Source organism: Meles meles, chromosome 14, assembly GCF_922984935.1.
Source record: "Meles meles chromosome 14, mMelMel3.1 paternal haplotype, whole genome shotgun sequence".
NCBI lineage: Eukaryota > Metazoa > Chordata > Mammalia > Carnivora > Mustelidae > Meles > Meles meles.
Window position 1 is genome coordinate 76,676,944 of NC_060079.1, and position 26,487 is coordinate 76,703,430.

General features: G+C 37.2%; 1 protein-coding gene across 4 annotated transcripts in view; it reads right to left on the reverse strand.

Moving 5' to 3' along the window:
- The window catches only part of FGF14 (fibroblast growth factor 14), a 620,592-nt gene that overhangs the window by 110,058 nt on the left and 484,047 nt on the right, over window positions 1-26,487 (reverse strand). For all 4 annotated transcript variants that reach the window (XM_045978511.1, XM_045978512.1, XM_045978514.1 and 1 more), the window contains exons 2-3: window positions 20,131-20,241; window positions 14,088-14,191 (exon numbers count right to left, since the gene is read on the reverse strand). In XM_045978511.1, coding sequence (XP_045834467.1) covers window positions 14,088-14,191; window positions 20,131-20,241 — 215 coding nt within the window. The remainder of the gene's footprint in view (window positions 1-14,087; window positions 14,192-20,130; window positions 20,242-26,487) is intronic.

The window sequence follows — 26,487 nt, forward strand, 5'->3', positions numbered from 1 at the left end:
TAATTAAATAATTTAAATTAAATTAAATAAATAAATTAAGTTTAAATTAAATAAATAAAAATTTTAAATAAATAAATAAAGGCTCACCACTATTTCTCCTAGGTATATATTTGACTTTGCTTAGTCTATAAAACAGTCTTTCAAAAGCTTTACACTGCATTAGGAAAATACTTAACCCATTTATGGCACCTGTGGACCACTTTCTTCCTCCTTTATTTTAATATGTTATTGCACATTAGAGTTTATTTCTCCATGGATATGGAGAGAATGCCTCTTACCATGTCTCTAAGTAAAAGTTGTCTAGAGAACTTCGGCACAGTTTAAAAGTTGATTCTTCTGTTATTGCTATTGCTAGTAATATAGAGTTCTAACTGATATTGAAATAAAAACAGTGTAGGAGTTAAACATCCTGGCCAGCATTAAATGGTAGGTAAAATTATCCAGGTTGCAAACTCTTGATACAAAAACAATTTTCCATGGCTTCTATTGGTAACTGATGGTTACAGGATAGAAAGCAAAATGTCACATGACAATATTTAAATAATAATGCAGGAAATGCCACGATTTCTTCCAAAATTACATAGCTTTTTAGCCATCACTTGATCATCACAGTACCAAAAATAATGAGTTATAGGTCTTGATTATAGATGAGGTCCTTGTAAATGAATTTGCATCTTTGCATTGTGAGCATCTAATGTCCCTTTTAATAAAAACCATTGTTTCTTATATCACAACAAATAGGCAACTCACAAGATAATGTATCTTCATGCCATAATTTTACTCTTTATTACCTACAAGCAAAAAAGATATTGATCTTTTTCAAAGCTGTGTCTGAGGTACAGCCCAGGAAGCCAAACTCCTGAACCATAACAGAATATCGCTTACCATAGAAAATCATTTGCAATGACAAGGATCTCATACACTGAGTCTAAGGTTTAGATAGTAGAAACAGATTTATAAAAGGTTCATAGTTGAAAGATAAGTTTACATTAATGGGGAGTCATTGACAATCAATGCTTGTCCTTACACCATGGTGAAGGGCACTCACAGTTGATTCATTAAATAACATAAGCAAAAGCTCCTCTCGTAACATAAATCAGTGCTCATCATTGGACAGGTGAGTGCTTTTAGGTACTAGTTGTTCCAGCTTAAATGTAAAGTAGAATGTTTCCTGCTTGCCCACATAACCATTTCTGCTAAACAGTGGCCTAGATCTGGGATTAATGACCAAATAAAATATTTCCACCTTGCTAGAGATGTAGCAATTCCAAAAATATCTTGTGCCCATTCAGTCTCTGGCTCTACTGGGACAGCAAATAGCAACCAATTATGATGCTTTTGCAGGGGCTGGGACATGCCTATTAAGAGTGACTTATCTCTCTTCATTTCATATAGTCATAAGACCTTAAAACCAATATCTAACTCCAAATGAAACTCTTAAGAGATCTACTATGTCCTTCCTCAGAGTGCATTATGTACCTTTCCATAAGCTAGCCTTCCAAACCGAATACATTACTGCAAGACAAACAGCCAACATTCAGTGAAGCCAGAAGTAGCTCAGAACACAAAACACACTTCCAGTATCTAAAGAAATCATTCAAAGTGAAAATGCACTGTGCAGGGAACTCATACCTACAGAAACTATAAGTTCCGTGAGGTCAGGTATTGTGTCTGTCGTTTTCACCATATTTCTCTTGGTTTGGGAATGTGCTGCATCAATATTAGTTGACAGGTAATATTAGGATGGAAATGTTTTCAGTCAAATAACTGGTCACCATTCTTTTGATAATACTATAAACTTTAAACTAGTGGAAACAAGAAACAAAATGCATGAACGTACGGGAAGGGAAAAAACAGAAAGATAAAAACAGAGAGGGAGGCAAGCCATAAGAGAGTCTTAACTCTGGGAAACAAACTGAGGGTTGCTGGAGGGAAGGAGGTTGGGGGATGGCACAGCTGGGTGACGGGCATTAAGGAGGGCACATGATATAATGAGCACTGGGTGTTCCACACAACTGATGAATCACTAAATTTGACCCTTAAGACTAATAATAAAGTATATGTTAACTATATTGAATTTAAATAAAAAATTTTGAAAAATATTGAACTCCAAAGAAAATGTTAAAATATATAAAACTAGTGGAAACAAACAGAACATAAAGAAGAGGTAACAAGGAAAATTATCACCAAAGGAATGATTTTGTCCATTGTTACTGTATAACATGTGAAGAAAAGCCAGTTTGGTTTTTTTTTTTTTTTAAAAAAAAAGGTAGTTTTAGTTCTTTCTCTGGAAAAAAAGAAAAATTAGGATATTTTTTCATATTGCTATGAATTATTTCATAAATTATTTTTCTTTCGGGCCACCTGGGAGGCTCAGTCAGTTAAGCGTCTGCCTTCAGCTCAGGTCATGATCTCAGGATACCAGGATTGAGCCCCTGGAGGGGGCTGCTTCTCCCTTTCCCTCTGCTACTCCCCACCTTGTGCTCTCTCTCTCTAATAAATAAATAAAATCTTTTAAAAATGAATAAATTATTTTTCTTTCTATTCCCAAGTGACTAAAAAAATGAAATGTAAACTGCATTGAGGAAACAGAGAGAAATTCCTATGCAGAGCCCACCATGAACTTGTGGCTCAGGATTTCTCAGAGTCCCCAGCTCGTAGGAAGTGCCAGAAGTAGGAAGAAGAATCCTCAGGAAGTAAAATAATCAGAAAGAAAACCCATCAACTCAGCTTGGATGGATGAAGTGTAACAATTTCAACCATGAGCCTCCTGCATATGCAAACAATTTTTAAAGAAGCATAGTTTTGCCCTCAAGTTTAATAGCTATTAACTGTTGCTTTACTGTTAGAGCTGATTTGCTAGTCACTGTAGGGCATGTAGGGCATATGGGCTTTGGCATTTATATAGGGTTTTTAAAAAAAATTTTTATGATGTAGAAAATGAAAAGAAAGAGATAGTTCATTCTCAAACATTGTCTTTCATTTTAGGTAGATACAGTTTATCGTTTTTGAGGTAGTCTTTAAAACGCCTTGTATGCAAACATTTCTTTCATTATTTACCTATCTTTCATCTAGCCTCTATGAATATGGGATTTTTAAAAATTAAAACACTTTAATCAAACCTAAACTTTGTTACTCTTTACAGTATTTCATTGTTTTGCCCTAGAGAAAAATCAGGATTAAATGGCAAAACTTCAATGTTATTTTTTTCTTTCACACTAAAAGAAATAAAAAAACCAAAGTACTTGATGTCATTTCATGAACATACAGAAATAATAAAATCCTTTCTCTAATTATCTTGATTCATGTGCTTGCTCAAAAATGTTCAAGTAAGTGGTAGCAACATTTACCAGAAATTGGGTTTTATTTCTTTGCTCTGAGCTCCTCTCATAAGGTGAAAACATTACCACTCACTTCATTAATGCAAATATAACCATGTTAGAATGCAGACATTGCATATCCAAGTTCTGTCTCTGTGGGTTTATCATGCTCTTTCAGGAAAGGAATGTGTAAATAGTGCTTTTCTGCAATTCTAACTTGAGAAATAAACAGACTCCTATATTCTTTGCTGATGCTTAATGTTTTCCAGTGGGGAAAAAGATAAGTGTCATGCATAATAAATATCATGAACAGGAGGGCACTTGAAGAATAAATTAATAAAATTTGCTGGTGACATTTATTCTACCTTAACTATAATCAATCAAGAACTACAGATTGAAGACATCCTACATATATCCATCACTATTGGAAGAGTGATAGGAAATGTACAATCAAGGAATCATAGATTCTGAGGAAAGACAGGAGCCTTAGAATTCATTTAATCAAGATATACGTCCTATTCATTGGCTGCTCAGGGGGTTTTGTTGTCTTTAAATCAGAAATTTTCAGTTATCTTTGAAGCCCCAGCAAACACAGTACAATAGCTGTCAGTGGAATAAATAAGTTCATGATGATACACATCCCCACCAAGTCCTTGACTCTCAACCTACATTCAAGCACTGAGTAATTATATTGAGCAGAAGTAGTCTTCCATAGATTTCTGGCAGACCTTTGGTTATTAGACACGTGTTTTTGATTTCCATGAGGTAGGTATTGCAGGGTTCGTGTCATTAAGAACTCTGTATAGTGATGGACCCATACGGGATCAACTTACTCTCTATATGGGACTTGGAAAAGTTGCTCTAAGGTGGACTGAACACAGTTCACCTAGAAAAGAGAGGGAAGTCTACTTTATTCCAGAAATGAAGCTTGTATAGAAAGACCTTGCTTAGAAGAAAACAAAATTGTCTCAAGAAAATAGAAAGTTAGGAAAAACAATTGATTAAATAAAGTATTTGTTTCATTAGTATTGTTTTAAAATCTAGGAAGTGTTAATTTCTGAAGCAACCCAGGCTCGTCATCTTTAGAAATCTGCTCTGACACGATGCCCTTGGCCTGAATTGGTCATTCAATCCAGCAGGTGCCCTGTGGTGCCCAGGCCAACTGTCTCAGGCTGATTTCTCCCCTGAGCTTTACATGATGGAGACCACTTCTCCTTTTCAAGACTATGCTATGTTTTGAAATCCAGTGTCTTACTTTGTTTCTGTTTTCTCGAGTCAGCAAAACTCCTGCTTTTCACACATCATCTCGATGCTCAAGGACACATTTCTTGTCCTATTCCCAAACTGAACAGAACGATAACAGACAAGGCTTTTTTCTATGTTTTCTCATAGGCCAGCTCACCTGGTCAACAGGGAAGGTGAACACTACTTATGGCCAGGTCATTCTGCTTATTGCAAGGGCCCGAACTGGACTGTGAATTTGTAAACATCATCATCATCATCATCATCATCATCATCATCATCATCATAAACAACGTGATGTTTATATAACATCATATAAATAAATATAAAATCATGTGATCTCAGTGTCCTGGTCCCCGAGACAGTGATGTTGACCCATGTTTATCAAAGTGTGCTTCTCCAGACACCTGCACTAGAAATGTATAGATGGGATGTATATTCAAAATTCTGATTCTTAAGACATATTAGATTCGCTGAATTGGAATCGGGATCTTTCAGGCTAATGTTCTGGGATTTGATTATTTGCACTGCTATCTGAATATGTCTTAAATACTCTAAGGACTGTGAACCACCATGAGAACATGTGAAGACCTGATAGTCCCCTCCCACATTAATAGCATCATTTTTATACAAGTTACGAATTTAACTCACCAGTCCTCTGCTCTTCAGTGTTCCAAACTGCCTCTACTTGTTCTGTATACTTAGGAACTAAGTGAAATAGATGAGAACACTTTTTCAAGAAGTCATGTTATTTCATAAAGTTCTTTCTGATATCTAACTTCATTTATGCTGATATCATTCACCCCATTTCTTCATCATTTGTCTTACATTCAGGAAGGAAAGGAAAACATCTCTCACAGACGATTTTTTGTCTATCCGCACATCATTCTTAAGACAGCCCTTAGCCATGATTCTTTTGGGGGAAAGAAGCTTTGTCATCACACAGTAGTGATCCAGTGGGATTATAACCCACCTGCATCTTCGGTGGGCAAAGTGAACATTTCTCAAACTCATTACAGCAGACTCCTCCACCCAAACCCCCTCGTCCTTCTGGGTTTTGTTTTCTCTGTGAGAAGGACCCCAGACCACCAGGTTCTGAGTCGGTTCTCCCACAGTGAGCCCTGACTCTATCACCTTCATACCCAGACCACCAGGGACTTCTTTCCACATCTCCTCGGAAACACTTCAAATATCTCTCATCCTTTCCAGTCCCTTCATTCAGGGGTTGCCAACACCACTGTCTCCAGGCCCAGAAACAAAACTGATGTGTGCAGTATTTTCCTTTATAAAATTCAGGAGGAGTGATTCTACAGTCACAGTGCTTAAACTGTAGACGGTATAGGGCATGTCCCACCAGATCAGAGAGCGCATGTGTGCTGTCCAAACAAAATAAATGTTTCTAATTTGCAAGCCGTCTTTAGGTTTCTCTCTCTTTTTCCTCCCATTTCCCCCACCTCCGGGGCCCTGGTGACCATGGTTCAAGTCTCAGTTTCTAACCATTTGATTTGTTTAGATTCCACAAGTAAGATCATGCAGGTTTTCTCTTTAGGTGTCTGACTTATTTTACTTACACTACTGTCCTCTATGTCCATCTATGATGTTGCAAAAGAAAGGATCTTCTTCCGTAGGGGCTGAATACCGTCTTGTTGTATATACTAAGCATCCCTCACCAACCAGCCCTCAGTGGTCAGACTGCCATTAGTTTCTTCCCTCTAATCCTCACCATCACACGTATTATCCTTTGGAAGCCAAATTATGGCCATACTGTTTCCTTGCTTAGAGAATAACATTAACCACGCACAGTCAGCATTCTGGAAAGGAGGCAAAGGGAAGGGGAAATGGGAGAAAGTGGTCATGGGCCTGGAGCAGAGAAGGTATTTTGGAGGCAGTTGGAAAGCCCAGTCTGGGCTTCAAGAGGGAGGGTCTTGTTTTTTCCACCCCAGAGTGGAAGACTGGAACCAGGAGTCACCTGTTGGTTGGGGGGAGGGAGAGCAGTGTGATGGGCGGTTCCCAGGAAGGTGATGGAGTGAACAGAAGACAGGGCCCTCTCTCTCCTTTCTTTGTGACACGTCTTTGTTTCCTTCCCTTTGTTGTCTGCTCCTCCCACCCTCTCTTCTTTCTTCTCTTTCCTCTTTCCCTAACACTGCTTAGTGCAGTGCGCTACTGTTGACTTGTGATCTCCTTTCCATTTTCTTTTTTCCCCTCTTCTCCGTCTGAAGCTTCAGTATTGTCTCCTTGTCAACCTCGGTTCCTGACTTTGTACTCTATAAAATGTCACTGGAACTTGCATAGACTAAAAGTACATTTACTTCTTTTTATTGCCTACTTTCAACCCAACATGGGATGTTTCACATTTTTCTTTTCCCAAAAGACTACTTAAAATTAGTTACATGTAGTCCAATATTTGCATTTGTTTCTCAATTTTTTTTTTCCTTCTGGCAAGTGACCCTAAGCAGGATGACAGCATCCTTGCCTTTGTCATACTCAATTATATTCCATGCATCAGTGTTCGGCATCGTGGGGATTACATGAATACTGGAGGGAAATTAACTGAAGTATCACACTTGCTTTCTTATTACTATAAATTGTCCTAGCCAAAATACCAAGAAAGGATAATAGCCATTTTCAAATTGGGCAATATATCCAACTGAGTCATAACGTGGGAGAAACCATAGGGAAACTTAATGAAAAAAGAAATATTTTAAGCATGGCAAATAAAGCTTTAAAATATGTGTAAACTTAAGAAGTGTTATTTAACATTTCATAAAAAGAACTAAAGAAAAACTCTGACCAAAAGTATAATCATGTGAATAAGTGTGTATATAATTTAAGCACAATACATAATTCCAATGAAACACACAAAATTATATATACACAAATTATATATATGTATATATAGTCTCAAAGGTGTTAGATATTGTTTGTTCAGAAGACCATGCATATAGAGTCATAGATTGTTAGAAAAAGAGACATTAATAATCATCTCCAATTTAATATCCTTCTGAAAACAAAGAAACTGAGACCTGAAGACTAAAGGATGACAGGTAGAAGAGTTTCCATTCTGAAAGAGGCACCTCAGGTAACCAGATGAGCTTAGAATCCTGCCTGGTTATAGTTTCGCCACCCTGCTCCTAGCGGGCAGAGTATGAAAGGCTAGTTCCCAGGTGAAAGGTCTTCAGATGCTACTGAAGCCCTTGGTTTAACATCAGATGTTCCTGCTGGTGAGTGGTGGTCTCTGTGGCTCAAGTGACTTAATCAACCCTATGCACTACCTCGTACCTAAAGGGGAAAAAAAAAAAGCCAAGAAGAATGGACAGAGTATCTTAGCAGCACTCAATGATATACGATGGGCAGTTTCCTGAGAATGGATGTCCATACTTGGTATTCGGAGATCAAGGGTAGCCAAAAGACTCACATAACACTCCATGAGCATAGACATATGGTTGAATGATTGTGTGTACCTTTGTATGAGTAACTCTTAGGGAAGAATAGAAAAGTGTGAGAGAAATCAGGCACCAGACTGTGAAAAAACAAATCAGTTCCATTTCTGAGCCCCAAACTTGAGCAATGATTGAGGAACAATGTCAAGAAGAAAATAGCATCCCATTTTATTAGCGCTATTGACTCAGCAGGAAAACATATGATTGGTGGTAAAGGATGCAGGGACTCCAAGGCTTTCCTGTCTGGGAGGACTTGGGAAGTTGAAGGAACACAAATCAAGACACGTAAGAGATGCTTTCTGGCACAGAAGTGGGAAGGAAGACCCACCTTTGTGGATGAGAAGAGACTCATGAAAATATTTCTGAAAGATGTGAGTACCATATTGGAAAACTATCTCATGTAGAGTAGATAAGATTTTGAGGTCCTTGAACATGCTTTTTCCAAAACATACAGAATTTTCTTATTTCCCTCAATTAAAGACTGTTTTGTCCTTTCCTCGATCCATGTTCATTGTGAATTGATAGTTGGGTTGCTGTATTAGTGAAGAAGTGTACAGAACTGCTCCACATTTCTGTAAACTTCAACTTAGGGGCAGAGGAAGTTAGGAAGACCAAGTATTTTATTTTACTCAGGGTTGGGTTCTGTGCCTGGGTAGTCTACCTACCAGCTCCACTCTTACTTCGTTGGTCTAAAGTTACCATCATCTCCCCTGGTAGTCATTGCAATAATGCTTGCTGTGTTGTTGTTGATTATTGGGCGATGGCCTTTTGACTCACCCACCGTGGGCAGGTAGGGGCAGTAGAGGGATCCTTATTAAACTATACATTCCTGGGGGTCCCACTAGATCTACTGAATTGAAATATCTGGAGTCTGATCCAAAAATCTGCCTTCATCGCCCTTTCCAGGTGATTCTAATGAGCCCAAATGTTTACAAAACACAGTAGCTGTGTACTTTTTTGATTCATTTAAAAACCTACATGAAAAAGGATTGTCTTCCTCTCTACTTGTCTCACTTGGTTAAGAAACTCAGACGAAATACTAATACCTGGAGAACACCAGAGCTGCCTGCCTCCCCGGATGCCTGCATGGGGGTAACAGAAACATTTACAGCACCGTCTGAAATTAAACATTCTCATAAATGTCAGTCCGAGGTAAGACAGCAATAACGAATCTTTATACATCTCGTGTGTGTCAATTACCTCATCATTCAAAAAAACCAATCAGACTAAAATCGGACGTTTCAACCCCAAAATTAATTTAAGGCATGCAGGGACACTTTTTAATGTTACAGATGAGAAACTTGAGAGGCAGGGACTAGAGCATGACGACAGGTGTTGGCTGGATCCGGGATCAAGATGTTCCAAGCAAGACCAAGGCTCTACCCACCATCACTCTATTTTCCTTCCTTCCCTGCCCCTTTTTCTTTGCTCATATCAGAAACACATTCCAACTTCAACTCTTCTTTTTCTCTGCCCCAGTGATGAATCTTCTTTCCCCTTCATCCTAAGTTTTTCTCCAGTGTCCAGAGTTTACTTTCAACCAATGTCTCTCTATGGAGGACTTTCTTAGTCTTCCAAAGTCACAGGTTGCTTGGTAAAAAAAAAAAAAAAAAAGACTGTTCCTCAAGTGCTGTAGATAGTTTTTAGTTGGTCAGAATACATTTTCCCCCAAACATCATATTGAACATATCTTTAACATAAGCATTTCCTTGTTAGTTTCTGTTCTACAACCTTGCAGCTTGTGTTCTACCTTAGAGCAAATTGTTTATAGCTGACATTAAATCTCTTGAGATTCTCCTTCAGAGAACATATTAGAATCATTATGACCACAAAAGAAATGACTGCTGTCATATCAAATGAAAGATTCCATGGGAAACATGTGCCTTCAGCATCAGAAATGTGGTTATTTACATTTCAGACAAGATACACTTTTTTTGTCCCCCTCTCCACCAAGGTGAAATTATCTACAAATTGAATATCTTTATTTGGATGGCAGGGGCTTACAAGAGTTACTTCCAATGCAAATAGAGAAATATGCACTTTGAGTCAAAACACTGATGTGTTTTTCATTCAACAGAATTCATTTTGAGGGGCGCCTAGGTGGCTCAGTGGGTTGGAGCCTCTGCCCTCGGCTCAGGTCATGGTCTCAGGGTCCTGGGATCGAGCCCCACATCGGGCTCTCTGCTCAGCGGGGAGTCTGCTTCCTCCTCTCTCTCTCTATGCTTGCCTCTCTGCCTACTTGTGATCTCTGTCAAATAAATAAATAAAAAATCTTAAAAAAAATTCATTTTGAATGATCTGAGTGTTTTATTGCCTACCTCCTAAACCTACGGATCCTCAATAAAATTGGTCCCATATTAGGTGCTAGTTTACACCAGGCAAACATTCAATTGATCTTTTTAGAGTAGGCATTAGCTTAAAACCATGGAAAGAGCCTAGATATCAACAGATGAATGGGTAAAGATGATGTGTTATATATATATATATACACACATATATATATATATGTATATATATATATATATACAATGGAATACTATGCAGCCACAAAAGAAATGAAATCTTGCTATTTGCAACGATGTGGATGGAACTAGAGGGTATTATGCTGAGCGAAATAAGCAATCAGAGAAAGACAATTATCGTATGATTTCTCTGATATGAGGAATTTGAGAGACAAAATGGGGGGTTTGGGGAGTAGGGAAGGAAAAAATGAAACAAGATGGGACCGGGAGGGAGTTTAACTATACAAGACTCTTAATCTCACAAAACAAACTGAGGGTTGCGGGGAGGTGGGGGGAGGTGGGTAGGGAGAGAGTGGATGGGTTATGGACATTGGGGAGGTGACATGGTGAGTGCTCTGAAGTGTGTAAACCTGGTGATAAACAGACCTGTACCCCTGGGGCTAACAATACATTACATGTCAAGAAAAAAAAGAAGTTAAAAAGAAAAAAGAAAAAAAAAAGTAGGCATTAGCTTAAAACAGATTCCTTCATTTCCAGGACTCTAGTCTTTATTACTTTTTTCTTTAGACCTAAGGATGACTGAAGTTTTCCTTTTAAAACACCTACTTAACTTACTTCAAAACTCCTTAGTTGGGTTAACTATGTTTGGCATGGCTTTTTAAATTTAAATTTCAAATGTTACGTGGAACGAATTCTCAGAATCTTAAACACTCAGTGTATAACATCAGACTTTTCCCAGATGTAATTTTTTATGATTTTTATTAATTTGAGAATCTCCAAAGTAAACATCATATTTTAAATTATACTTCTTAATAACTGAAATGAAGTTTTTTTCCCTAGGTAACAATTCCCTGAAGGTTTTCATTACATCATCATGTGTTTATAACTTCTTGTTAGACTAGGTGTCAGACCATATGATGAAAAATGTCTGGCACATGGAAACACTATAGCCAAACAGTAAGCTAATGAGTCAGACTAATAATATTCAAATCCTGCCTTCTCTGTTTACTACCTGGCAGACTGCACAGATTTTTAAACTTTCTCTGTATCAGTATGACTGTTTTACTATTGTTGTTGTTTTATTAAGAAGATATATTTTTAAAATTTTATTTATTTGAGAGAGAAAGAATGAGAGAAGAGAGAGCATGACCAAGGTGAGGGGCAGAGGGAGAAGCAGACTCCCCGCTGAGCAGGGAGTCTGATGCAGGGCTTGACCCCAGGACTCTATCCCAGGACTTGATGTTGGGATGCTGTGATCATGATCTGAGTGGAAGGTAGATGCCTAACTGACTGAGTCACCCAGGCGCCCCTGTATGATCATTTTAATAGTATTTGCTTAATAGAATTAGATGAGTGAAGATGGTACCATGCTTGGAACAGTGTTGGACAGAGTGTACTATATAAATACTATCCATTGTGATTATTTTTATTATTAGATAAGTAGGCCTATTATTATTATATAGTATAGTAATCATTCTATTATTTCATGCTATATTGTTATTCAAGTAAACACTTGTTAATTATGAAATGATGGACCATGGAAATATATTCTTTTTACTGAAATATTTGAAGTTCACATTTCGTTGCATTGAAATAAACAGAGCACTTATGGAGTACAAGTAAAGATTGGACATTGCATATGGTTTGCATCTGAGTCCTTTTCCTACGAGATGGCTGAGGATTGTGAGGGCCTGGGCGAGGCAGTGGGAACCTCTCAGGGTAGGGGATGAGCAGATAGAGTGCCTTTTACTAGATCCTGGATTCAGAGCAAAGAGTAAAGATGGGAAGAGAAGAAAGCCAACATCTGTAAGTCAGGGAATCAAGCCACCAACAGAAAGCGCAGATGCCAAGGAACTGGAGAACCAGGGAGGCAATAGTAGAGAATGATGGGTCAGTGACAAGCCTGAAGTCACTGAGACAAATCCGGGGGTCAGTGCCGTCAGCCCCCGCTAGCCTTATGAGACCTCACACCTGGGCAGGAGGTTGCATAGACCGGGCACGGGTGCCTTCCGCACCGCTACTCCTGCCGCCCTGCTTTGACTGCACCAAACATAACCTGTACTTGTATTTTCAGCAAAGACACACGCTCCAGATGAGTTCCCTACCTTAAGAAAAAGTGGTATACATGTGCAACCTCATCCCCAAAAACAGAAAGCTCCTCCCTGCATAGCAAAAAGATAAAATAAACATTCACGTGTCCCCTGACAGCAACACACGTGTCAGAGTTCAGCAAACAATGTGATAAAATCTTCAGCAGAACCTGAGAACTAGAGGCTACGGCAGATGCTGCAGCTAATAACTTTCAAGCATCTCAAAGATTACCTGAGGGAAAAGAAAGAAACAAAAATAATAGAACAAATGTCAGATCCATAAAACTGACTTGTATCTGAATAAAGGCATCTCCCGAAAGTGATCTTTATCTGAATCATATTTTTCCTAAAGTGGGGGCGGGGACAAGGAATTCTAACTGGATCTTGCTCTTGGTGTGTTGAATATTCATCTTGTGAAACAGAACACAATTTGCATAATGTGGGGCCCAGGTCTGTGTGCAGGAACACCCTTCAGGGAACCAGATGAAGCTTCCAGAATAATAAGAACATTTTCCAGTTCACCGCAGAGGGAATCCACAGCTCAAACTTCATTTTTTTTGACAGGATTTCCCAGATTTGCTCAAGAAAATGCCCCAGAGAACGTTTCTGTTTAAGGGGTGTGTGTGTGTGTGTGTGTGTGTGTGTGTGTAATACACGTGTGTGTCTGTATATACATTTACATGTAGTTTTTTGTTGATAATGTTTACCAACAACAGAGTTTTAAGTAATTTACATGAAGATGACATGCAAACCCAAATAAAAAGCATTTTTCCTTGAGGCACCATGAATTTAACCTGTCAATTTCTGCTCAAAGGATAGTGAAAAGAAATACTTTCATCTAGGTCTCTGTTGCTTGGTTCTGTGGCAGAAATTCATTCCAAGCACACTTCAACACGCGGACACAGCACATCTGAATGTGAATTAGTTGTAAATAGTAAATGTTCCAGAAGAAGTCACATGGCTAAAAAGACGCTCAACTTCTTGCATACATTATCACAAACCAGAAAGACTTGCTTAGATTTAAGTGCAATATACATTTTATGTTAGAAGTAGTTCCCCAGTAAACACAAACACAACCTGAATTCTTAGTTTTAAAAGAACTACTCTCTTTAAATTTTCCCTTTTTTAGAATTTGCATGAATTCTGTTTCTATTTACAAAACAATCTTTTACAAGAAACTCTCTAAGACAAGTACATTTCTAAGGAGAAATAAAAAAGATCATATTAACATCACGTCTTTCAAAATCACTCAATTTTCCAAACTAGTTCCAAACTAGTTCATTTTTTTAAAATGTGCAAATGCACAACTTTAACAGGTAATATTACTCTTCTGCTTGATATACTGATATTATCAAACATTGATGAATAATGAATCAACAGCCCCTACGGCATTGTATAGAGATCAAACATTAAAGCAAAAATGGCAGAATCAATAGACACAGATCCTTTTCATTTCTGTTGCTGCTGTTGCTGCTGTTGCTGTTATTTTGCAAGCATTGAATGAATGGCCAATATCTTTGGCATGTTACTTACTGATGGGTAGAGGTAACCTTCTCCATTCATGGCTATATACAACCCTGTCTTCACTCCCTGGATGGCAACAACGCGCAGTCCCACTGGTATGAGGTTGAACAGTGCTGGAAAGATAAACAACCTGTCACAAATGGGCTGGGAGAAACAAAGCCTTGCCATCATTTTTCCCTCTTTCCCTTTTTATTAAAAAACAAAACAAAACAAAAATAAAAACCAATAACCTTTGTTACAACCTTCTGAGAAGTTCCAATTAATTAACTTTTATTTCTCTTTATAACTAAGATGTTTCTGCAATGGATAAATTTAGCACTTGAGCTTCAATTTGTATACCTTAAGGGTCTGCCTATAGCATTCCACCAAAGAACTGACAGAGTAATAAACAGAGTCAACCTTGTAATCCCGATTCGAGGATCACAGTGTCTGACCTCATTTGATACCAAAAGAGATCAGCTATGAAGATTCTCCAAGAGTGGAATTTAGAAAGTCAGGGTTGAATGCTTATTCTGGTCTTTCATGCAGAAGGTGTGCGTTATCACTGCAATGTAGGACAGGTCACAAGTTAAAAAGGTAATTCCAAAACAGAATGACTCTTGCTGAACAAATATGAGATACCAGCAGAGCCCAGAAAAGACGTGCGCTGCCAATGTACTCAATTTAGAAAGAATTGATCATACTGAACGGCATGCACAGTTTAGAGAGACATTTCCTTTACTAATATCTTATAAAGCTGTGAGTGATGACTAAAATAAAAGAGGGAAAAGTGTTCAATTTTACCCATCCAAGATAAAAACTCATTTACAGTTCCATGTTTCGTTTCTTCCCTATTGTCAAGGAAAGTATTTTTATATATTTTTACATAGCACAGAGAGCAATGTTATCATTGATTTCTTATAAAGTCTTAACATTCCTTTACCACATTCCAGGCCAGGGTTATATGTTAACTCTTCAGTAAGTATTCTAGCACCATTCTTAGTAATAACTGCTTGATGGTTTGGGCGACTGTATTGTAGACATGTTTATAAGAGTAGTTAATTATCCACAGTGTGGTTATCTACTCCCATTCAAGGTCTTAACTGAGGACTAATTCCAAGCAACTGGACCAGGCCTGAACAGGCAACAACAGCGCTGAGATGCTGAAGTGAACACGTAAACAAAATACCTATTTTAGGTTCTCAACTGTTTTCCAAAAGACAGATCATTGGGAAAACTGGGCCACGTTGACTTCAATCCATGGGTCTACTCAGTACATAATTAAAAATGGACTTTATAAATTAATTTTTATTTAATTAAATAAAACTATGCGTTGTCGGATTGGGGGAAAATTATACCCTCTCTTTCAATTATTACATATTACTAATCCCAAAAACTCAAGATGTCCGTGATGAAAGGAATATGGAGGGCCATGGCCATAGATAATTACACCTACAGGAATACTCAGAGGAGTGTATATGGTTCAGTGGATATCAGCTTTCATGACGCAAACTAATATTGAGCCATCTTCCATGGGATTCTAGGGGCTTATGTTATAGAAGAATGAGGTTTATGCTTGCTCACTTCCATTAGTAAAACAGTAAACAGGAGTGGGGATCATTGAGCAGTTATGAGGTACTTGTGTCATTGTAACTCAGTATTCCTTCTTCTTGGGAGAGGGCCACTGGCCAATTCCCCTCTTGGCCAGAACACCTAAACTGTCCCATCTCCCTTATATTTTGAAAGGATGGGCACCATAGAACAATTTCTGATTGATGCGCAAAAGTTTTAGAGAAAAAAAATAATTATACGACTGTCCTTGAACACCATTCTAACTTAACCATTCAAACTTAATTATTCTCATCTTTATATACTCTTAATAGTATTTATAGTTGCCATATATTTGATATAGGCCAGATGTTATAATTCTAGAAAGTAAGAACATATGAAGTAACCAAAATAATGTGGTATAGGAAAGAGAAAAATTATAGATGATAGTCTAAAATGATCATATAAAAAATAGATTTTCCTTAGGAATTTGGCTGGGATCTGGATTATAAAATGTCAGTTATTATCATTTACAGAATAATAACACAAAGTGAATCCATATAACCACTTCCTGTGGAAGCCTGTTCAGAGCTGACCATAAAGAATTCATGGTGTTAATTAAAACTGCAGATACCCACATTAATTGAGGCATCATTTTATTTTTCTATTCCTTTTGTATTTTATATAATTATAAAGCAATGTCACAAAGCCTAGGGAAGTCAGAACAATAAAACATTCATGCTAATTTGTTTGTTCTGTGGGACACTCTAGTTTTCCATATAATAGTGTTTTTCAATCCTGACTATACTTTAAAACTAGCTGTATTCATAAGAGAGGACAGCCCTGCCCAACTGCGGACTAATTAAATTAAATAAGACTCTCTGGAAGAGAGGTTGGGGTTTAGGGCATAAGGAGTTTTTTTTTTTTAACTTTTTTTAAAAGTTCCTCAAATGACCCTACAGGACAGCCAGAATGAAAATCACCATCCCAAGGCCTGTGGGTTGGTGGTCACTGTGAGTGATGGGCAATTTTTACACATCAAATTATCAGGTAGGAATTTCTAAGATGAGAGGCCTTGGTGCATGTGAGGTTTTAATATTGCTATAGTTACTAGCATATTGATATTTCTATAGTCATATTCCACTTAGAGCATTTATTAAGTCTGGTAATGGGAACAATTAAGTTTAAGAGCACAGGAAAACCCCGTGTATCCCCAAAACAACTGGGGGAAAAGAAAATCAAATGCCATAGTTCGTGGTAATGCTAACCTTTAGTAGATAGATGGGAAGCACGGATACACCCCTGAAAATGAATCTGGTGATGAAGTTATCTGGGTGCTCATTTCTTTCTGTGAAAGATCTTTCTACGGCACATGGAAGCCAATAAGAAGCGGTCAAGTTGCTACAGTTTCTTCTCTGTTTGGACCAATCGTCCATCATCAACCGTCATCTTGCCATTGTTCCTCCCAGAAATTTCTAGATCTCAGGCTGGAAAACCCAGGGAGGACTTTAGTGTTAGGCTCACCTGCCTGCTGGCCTGTCTCTCTCTTTCAAATCATCTGAAAATTTTGATAGAGGGCAGCTTCGTAGGGTGGTTCCGACTTTACCTAGTTCTTAATAAGCTCATGTTTAGCTGTGGGAAATGAGTCCAACTCAAATCACGATTTGAAGGTTCAATTCTCAGTTTTGTTGCTTGCAACCTCTACTATGGCATCATGGTGACTCTTAGGGGATTTCTCTTTATTTTTCCTACTTACAGATGACTAATTCTTATTTTGTATTCAAAGAATTATCAAAAATCTAAAACACATGTGTGAAGTACTACATCACACCCTAATTCAAACCAAAAGGGCCATGTTCCCATGAGGACCTGGCTGCCAGCATCTTTATTGCTCCCCCCTTTGTACAGAATATTGTTCACAGTTTATGGTTTTCTCAAGACTCATAAGACTGCTATAACGAACCAGAGAAAAGGAAATTATCTTAAATTCCACCTAAAAAAAAGCTGTGGTTTTCAACTGCAAAGGTGATGGTACCCAAAAGTAGAGTTAATTAGTAACTCCCATGGCTTTTTATAAAGCTGTTGTATTCCTGCCATGTTTTATTAAATTTTAGGGTCATGCAATTTTTATAGCCTTTTGAGAAGTGAATCTTTACCTCACCTTGTTTTGCTCTCTTGGCTATGTCTTTGCAAATGTTGAAATAGTAACAAAACTAACCTAATGAGCTAAATGTGCACAGAAAATGTAGTGTGGCAGCTGTGGTCTGTAGTGGCCCTTGAGTGCGAGCACTACAACTTGGTTCTGGTTTGCTTGGACACAGGAGCTGCTGCTCCCGCTTCATTCTTCACCAGCATTTAATGGGGATGAGAGAGGATTCCAAGTTTTGCTCCAAGATTCCTGTTCCTTCTAATACGGTTACATAGCAGGAGAAAAGAAGCCTCACACATTTAGAGAACAGAAGGTTGTGTCTCTTTCAGGGTCTCAGCTGTCCAGTGTAGTATTGAATATAGTTCAGATAACCAGATACAATTCCATGCGTGTGCATATGATGTCTACATCTGCACATTCACGGTTTATAAAATACTGTGCTGCTGATCAAGTTCTGAAGCAATATGCTGCAGAAGATAGCAGCTACCTAACACTTCTTAATTCAGTATTGATTTCTATCATTAAAAACAACCAACTGGTTTGGCATTACAAAAACCAAAGAAAAAGGTAGAAAAGAAATGCATAAAACCTTTGAAATTATTTTTCTGAGAAGTCCAACTAAACAGCATTTTATATAACTATGGTTTATTTCCTTTCTTGAAAACTTTGTTATAAGGGATGGCCTCAACCTCTAGGTCAGAATTTCCTAATTCTTGCAGGTATCAGAGTTATGGAAAACTAGTCCTCACTCCCAGTCGGACTTTAGCTGAAGGAAATCAGAGAACACTGAAGACATCAGAACTTGTGAATCTTGAGAGTCCATAACCCCACAAGTATAAGACATAAGAAAAAGAGAATGCCTTCTGTCAAAGAATGGGTAAGGGGTTCAAGATAGAAGAAAATGAGCAGACATACATGTATTAGCTTGAACCAGAAGAAACTGACATCTTTTATTGATCAAAGATGGTCAAGTCCTTACACTTTCAAAAAGTTCAACCTAATAGCAAAATCCCAACAAGCAACCAATGGTTGACATCAGTTTTGTGAGTAAAAATAACTTCTCTTTCTTCCTTGTGCTTGAATTGCTTTACCTTCTCTTTCTTTAAATAGAAAGAGAAAATAAACAACAATGAGAAAGAATCAATGAACAAATACGATAGAGAAAATTTAAAAGGACAAAAGGGCAACATAATAGACACAAAGAGAGAAAAAGATTAGAAATTGAAAAGGAGGGAAACACAGACAAACAGAAAAATTTTAAAGTTGAAAGAAAAATTTTAAATGAAGTAACGTCCAAAATCTAAAAAGTAAACACAATGGCTGGAAAAATACTGACATTACACATAGGAACACCAAAGGCAAAGGCAGTCTACTGTATGTTGTTAGGTATTCTTCATGCTGCTGAAAATTCGATTACTAGAACTGAAAACAGAAATGCCCAAATTTGTGTATTCAAATCCTCCCTTCTTTTCATGGAATGGTGCTCTGTAGATGAAGGGTCAATGCTAAATGGTTTAAAAGATTCATATCCATTCCTGATCCACTAGTAATATGTGAGTAAGTATTTCCAATAAAAGCAGTTTTGCTTTTCATTGATTCTCCTGAGCAGTAAAAAGTGTCTATTTTAGAACTGATGTGCTAAATTAAAAGGAATCTAATGCCAGTATAAACAGGAAATGGGAAAGGAACACACAGATAATTGAATAAAGAGGGACACCAGAATGAAAATACAAAGAAAAGTTATATATTAAAAAATAGTAAAATGAAGACAGACACTAATACAATGGAGGGTCAGTGGTTTTTCAATTAAAGGCAAATCATCAGAGACCCAATTCTGTAAAGTAGTGAAACATTTTGTACAATGTATTTAAACGCACAGAGCCTTCATGTCCTCTCTCTAAAAAAGATACTATCTCTTCTTGTTGAAGACACATTTGAAATATTACATTTCTATTCTTTGAAACAACTAATCCTTATAGCTCTTTAATTTCCATAATGATCATTAAAAAGCTACAGGTTTGATAAAAATATTTCCAAGGTAAACATGGATGCGTCTTTCCTCCAAATGCACTAGTGTACTTATTTGACTTTTACGAGATGAAAGTAACAAAAATGCTGGATCTGCCGATTGTTTTGAGAAAAAAAAAAAAGAGAGAGAGAAACGAATTATCTTAAAATGACAGGCTTTGTGGGTTGTTCTGCTCATGTGTTCACCCACGTGGTCCCAGTAAAATTGTGGATGGCATTCTAGTGTGTAACAGTCACAAAAAATGAACCAACGTAACAAGTATTTGTAAATGTAGCTTAGAAAGTCATTTATGTAGCAGTGTATGTTCTACCGACTATGTTAACGGGAGGCCTGAGGTCGTCACTTACTAGAATTAGTGCTGTCATCCTTGGTTCCATCGAGAGCTCCATCGGGGTGCATTTGCAAGAAGTAGCCTTGCCTGCAATATAACCTGGTCACTATACCCTTGAGCTGGGGATCTGAAAGGCAAACATAGTTATCATAAGCCTCACAACGTGTCACAATAGAGTTTATTTCTTTTTCCGATTCTTTTTTTTTTTTTTTCTTTTTCAGAAGAGGGCATTTGATAGAAGTAGCACATTTGATTCTGTGTCTCCCAGATTCCTCTGTATTTATCAAACCTGGCAATACTAATCATAGAAGGTCAGAAGCTGCATGTCTCAGCTGCAGAAAATGGGTCATTTTATAAAACGAACGTGTGGATTTAAATGATTAATTAGAACAATTAGGCTACCAAATCTATTGGTGTAATTTTAGTTAAATCCTGAACTAATTAGTTTAATATCATTCAGGATGGCCATACAAGAGTTTTGCAAACTTCTGGTTCTAAGAAGCCTTTAATAAGGCTTTTTAATGGATTTTTCTTTTTACTTAATTTGACCAGTAATCCCAGAAGGTGAAAAACCTGTATTTTTTTTTTAACCAAACTAGCATTTTGATATGCATTCTTAGAAAAAAACCTCGCTATGAAGAATGTTTCTTTGATGTCTAAAGGGTCACTGTCACTGGCATGGGAGCGTCTGGTACTTATGCATGACCCATAGAAAAATGAGAAAGTTGATTTCTAAGCTCAGGGTAAGACACGATAACAAACCTCTGCTGTGAGATCATCTCTGTGGCCATGATCCAGACAAACTAGACATATTAAACGATGTATAACTAAAAAGGAGAGTGAAATTGTTTGATTTGATTCTTAACCAAAAGGGCCAAGGATAAAGGACAGTGGGAGTTTATTAAAACGAAAAGGGAAATTATATGGTAACAAACTTCTTATTTGATGCATTGAAAAGATAACCAGTGAAGTGACTCAGGCTTTACAAAGAGCCAGTTGTACCTTTGAAAATAAATATTTACATATGGCTTTTTAAAGGTCATCCCCATCTCATGACTGGATTTGATGTTGAACATCATAGTCCTCACCATGGCAACTGGCACCTCTCCACTACTGCTGAATGGGACTTGCAAATGCGATCAGATCATGCTATCAAAGCAGTAGATTGGTACAGAACAATGAAGTCGACCATCTTGTAACTGACAGAAAATTTGTGGATTTGCCAACAGGTGAAAACAAAAAAATACACATGCCAAAAAAATGTTGTTACAAACCAGAATACCTTTAGCCTTTTGTTTAATGCTCAAAAAAATTAAAGAGAATGTCTATATCTATTGTCACGTACATATGAGAGAACTAATAATTTGAAAAATAACTTTATGGGACACAGATTTTCTTCAAAGGTCATAGGGGAATGAAGAAAATCTGGGGAATAATGCATGAACACCACAGCATCACATCAGTCTGACTAAATATAATAGAATGTAGATGCTTCTAGAAGATGAGGATTTAAAAAAATCTAAGTGATTATTGGGATTATGTGACATTTGTTCCTTATTCTGTAGTACATACCTTTAAAATTCAACACACAATTCTAAGTTGTACATTAGTGGGAAAATTACTCTTGTACCTAGTCCACCCATTTCTCCTTAAACTTGGGCTGCTGACTCTCTAAGTACCAAGGACTTCTTTTCTTACTTACACTGCAATGTATTTATGCTCATCACTGAAAATAAGGGGCATGGAAAAGAAGAGAACAAAGGTAAGAAGGCGGGTTCTTGATTGTCATGATGACATACAGAGGATTTCAGAGATGGATAATTCTTCTGTAAAACCTTTATGTTCTGAATGACTTACTTTTAAATTCTACATTTTAGTTTACTACATCTTCTACACCTGAATTAAGTAGGTCAGGCAAGGCAGTACAAGACATACAACCCCCACAAGCTCCCTCACACTTTAACAAAAAGGACACTTTTTTTTTTCCTTTTCAACGATCAAAAAGACAAGGGATAACAGGTGTTGGTAAGGATGTGGAGAAGGGGAATCCTTGTGCGTTGTTGGTAGGAATGCAAATTGGTGCAGCCACTGTTGAAATAGTATGGGTTTCCCCCCAAAATTAAAATTTGAACTACCACATTCAACTGATCCAACAATTCCACTTCTGGGTACACAGCCAAAGGAAGTGAAATCAGGGTCTTGAAGAGATATCTACACTCCCATATTCACAGCATTATTCACATTAGCCAAGACGCAGAAACAACCAAGTATCCATTAGCGAGTGAATGAATAAAGAAAATGAGGTATCTATGCACAACAGAATATTATTCAGCTTTAAAAAGAGGGAAATTGTGTCATTTCTAGATGATGAAACTAGAGGACATAAGACTGAGCTCTCCGTCATGACACCTGATTTCTGATAAGGAAGTATAAGCAAAATACAAAACTGTGTTTTTGAATTCTCACTAAATTTCAAAGAAACGAGATGAAATTGGTATCCATGTATCGAGTTTCACATTATTTGATGTCTTCTCTTTAGAAACCATAATAGCATTGTGCTCTTCTCAGGTGCCAGGCACTGTTCTTAGTACATCGCAGGATTAACTCATTGAAATCACAAATCACTTAACGGGAAGCCCACTTTGAAGATGAGGAAATGGAAACAGGAAGATGGAGTCACTGACAAGCATAAAACTGGTAAGTGCCCAGCTGGGGGTTGAACAGGATCCTGCCGCCATAACCACTAAGCTACGTGGCCTCCGGAAGTTGAACAATTGACTGCAACTTTAAAAAAGCCTAAAATGAAATGCAAACCAATCTTTTTTTTTTTCTTTCAAACTAGGTTTTTAAAGATTAACCATGGCTGTATCTAACCCAAATCCTGCACGCTTGGAGCTGGATCTGTGATTGAAAACAACATGAAGTTAGAATCAAAGCGCTTGAAAATCTCTTCTACTATCTGCCCCACTTTGTCGTTGGCCACATTTCCAATAAATCCCCACCTGTGCAATCCTCACCAAGGTTGCAGATCTAATCCTGAAGGCTTCAACTCTTCTAGCGTCATTCTCCAGAAGGTACTTGTAGCCTTCACTAGGAGACTCATGTGAACTGTCTCAGCCAGTCACATCCACACCGCACTTGCTTTTGTCATTCCACTAAACAGTTGCTCGGTTCCTGCAGATTCTGTCTTCACAATCTCCCTTCCTTTCCCCTGTTCTAGCTTCACCACGGGAAGCACTGCAGCTCCTCCTGGCCTCTCCTAGGTCGTCATCCCATGGGCAGTGTGCTTGGTCCAATCCAGCAGATCCAGCAACATGCAGTGAATCACTCACATGCCCCACAGCAGTGGGGCCCCATCTTACCTGCCCCACCTGGTTTGATACTGCTCCATGCCAACCTCTGCACGTAGCCCAGCCTGGGTCCCTGGGGGCTGTCTGCAAATATCCCATAATCTCTCACATCTATCATGTCCCTTTTCCTATGCTCACCTGCATAAAGATGCCTCCTTGCCCTTCTGTGCACACACACGCACATGCATTCATCTTGGCACACTTAACTCCATTTCCTCCTTCTCAAGTTCAGCTCCATCAGCTCTTCCTCTGGGGCACTTTTCTGACACCTCAGATGAGTTCAGATTCCTCCTCTGAACACTTCCATGGCAGCATTCTTCATATGCATTACTCATTTTTAAAATATCAAAATTTTCCCTTTTGAAATGATTGTACTACAGTAAAAGTTACAGGAAATAATACAACCTACATCTATATACCTATCACGCAAGTTAACAAGTGTTAGTATTTTGCTTTATAATTCATGATTTGAATTTCATGTTTATTTGTGCAATTATGTGATTGACATCTGTCTTCAAACTCTACTATAAGTTTTGTGAAGAAAATCGAAATGTATGATATTGCTCACATTACATCTCTAGGGTCTAGATAAATAGGAGCTGGGCAATATATTTTTTCAAATGAATGTTGACTGTGTTAGAGTGTAATTTATCTATTAGTTTCATATATTGCTAATAATAAGAGTGAAACTTGGAAAAACAACAAGAAATCCAGGATGGCAATAAAGTCTAAAAATTGTCTAAAACTTTTGACCAGGTAATTGTACTTGCTAGACTTGTAACTTAAAAACAAGTCTTCGGTGTTATAAACTTTTGTGTAATTATATATATATGTATGTATATATATATATATCTCATGAGCATGACTATGTAAAAAATATTATCCATGGGGGCAAATATGGGAAAGAATACATAAAAATAAATATATTTTGTTGGTTACTAGAATATATATTTTTCAACATTTTATTATTTAAAAGCTCTTGTATAATTTTATAATAAAATGCAGATTTAATATTACTGCCTTTTGACAAAGGATGTGTAAAGATAACATTTCATACATACTTGCAAACAATATTGCATACATATATGGAAATAACCTAATGCATATTACTGCTGTAGATTAATTGGTGCCCCAAATTTTCAAGGATTCCACATATTAGTTTTCCTTTGTGTTTAGTCACATATCCACAAAACCTTCACTATGATCCTCACTTATAAAACTGGCCATTGTGTAATGTGGCCATTTATAGCTTGAAGTCACTCTTTCAAATAATTAAAACAGAAGAAAACAAAATCTTTCCTCAAAGTCCAGACATAGGAAGTTAAATAATCATAATACAAAACAAAAGAAAATGGAGCAATTTCCCTGAGAAAACAACCACATCAATTATATGTGGTCAGGCAAAGGTATGACTAAGTTACTAGATCAACTGTGTAGAGGACAACCTCCACAATCTTGACTCTCAATAACTGAAGGAAAATAAGCATCTGAAATCCCTCACCTATTTTTAGCTAGCCATATAAAAATGCAAAAATATTTTTCAACTCATAAAACTGTTAGAGTTCTTTATTCTTTCTTAAAATACTTATGTTCAGAATATTTACTCTGCTTAAGAAAATATGAAAACTTTGTCTTAATTACCCTTTTCCCTTGTATTTTCTCTTTTGTTATGCTTACTATATAACATACTTTACTTGACATTCTACTAAAAATGTTTTGAGGATACTCCTTGTCTGAAACTCTGTACTAACTGTGCTGACATTAATTAAAATAGAAATAATGAAAGCTAATGTGCGTGTGTTTCAAGAAAAAAAAATGTTTCACGATATATTAGCCTCAACACTCAAAACTGAAAGAAATGCAAATCAGTTCAAACGCCTTCAGATACAAGAAAAAAATACCCAACAATTTTAATTAAAACAATCCCTTTCTCAGAAGTGGGTTCATTTAAACCAATCACTGTCACAAATTGTGCAGACTGACAAAAGAGAAATCGGGATAATCCTTAGAATGATGGATATATTTTTCATCATTATTTAAACTGAAAAATGCACAATATGGCATGTGTTTTTATATAGCAAATATAAAAATGTATATACATCACACACACCATGTTTTTCTACACATAAATCTCGGTACAAGTTGGCTATCAGTGAAGGTTCTTAAGTGTCACTCCTCTATTAGCTATGGAAAAATCACATGTTTTTTTACAGGGTAAAAAGCCACTTTTGGAATAGACATTTTCGTGGCAGATCTAATTAAATTTTGGCACTCCTAGTAGCAGAATATAGCATTGTGAATACTTTACCCAAAGCCATAAATTATCATATAATTCAGCCATAAAAATAAACCATATCAGGAGCTTTTCCAAAGGGCTAAGAATAAAAGTGGGGTGAGGACATGAGTAAAATGATGAATAAATTGAAGGTATGTGAAAACCTGCTCTATCTTTTTGTTAATGCCATCCCGAGGATAGCAGTCAATTTCCTCTGGAAATTGCCCCCATAGTACCTCAAGGGCCCATCCTGCTAGGAACATTGTTTCAGCTATTTCAGAGTGGTCCCCTAATCTACCACCCAATCCAATGCATTACTATGTCTGTGCAATTTTAACTGTTGATTTTACAGCCTAGAACAGCTCTCCACCTCTGCCTACCAGAACTTATGCTTGTAGGTACTAGAGATAGAATCTCACATTAAAAAAAAAAAAAAAAGTTTTGCCCTCAAAGAGCTTGCTATCTACTCAGAGGGGTAAGGAAGAACATATAATATGGTTTTGTGCCAATTAGTCATGTCTGAAATTACTGGGTTTTTGAGTCTTCCTGTCCTGCAAATACATTATAAATCCCTTGCCAATTTCCATCATAAGTTATTTAAAGTAGCCTATCACTATGCTTTGCACAGAGCAGCCCTTCAACAAATATCTAATGACTGAATTCATTTTGTTTGTCTTTAAAAGAGTCTATATATAAGCCCTAAATGATATTCAAGGCAAGATGTATTTTGTGTATCTTATTTAAGAAT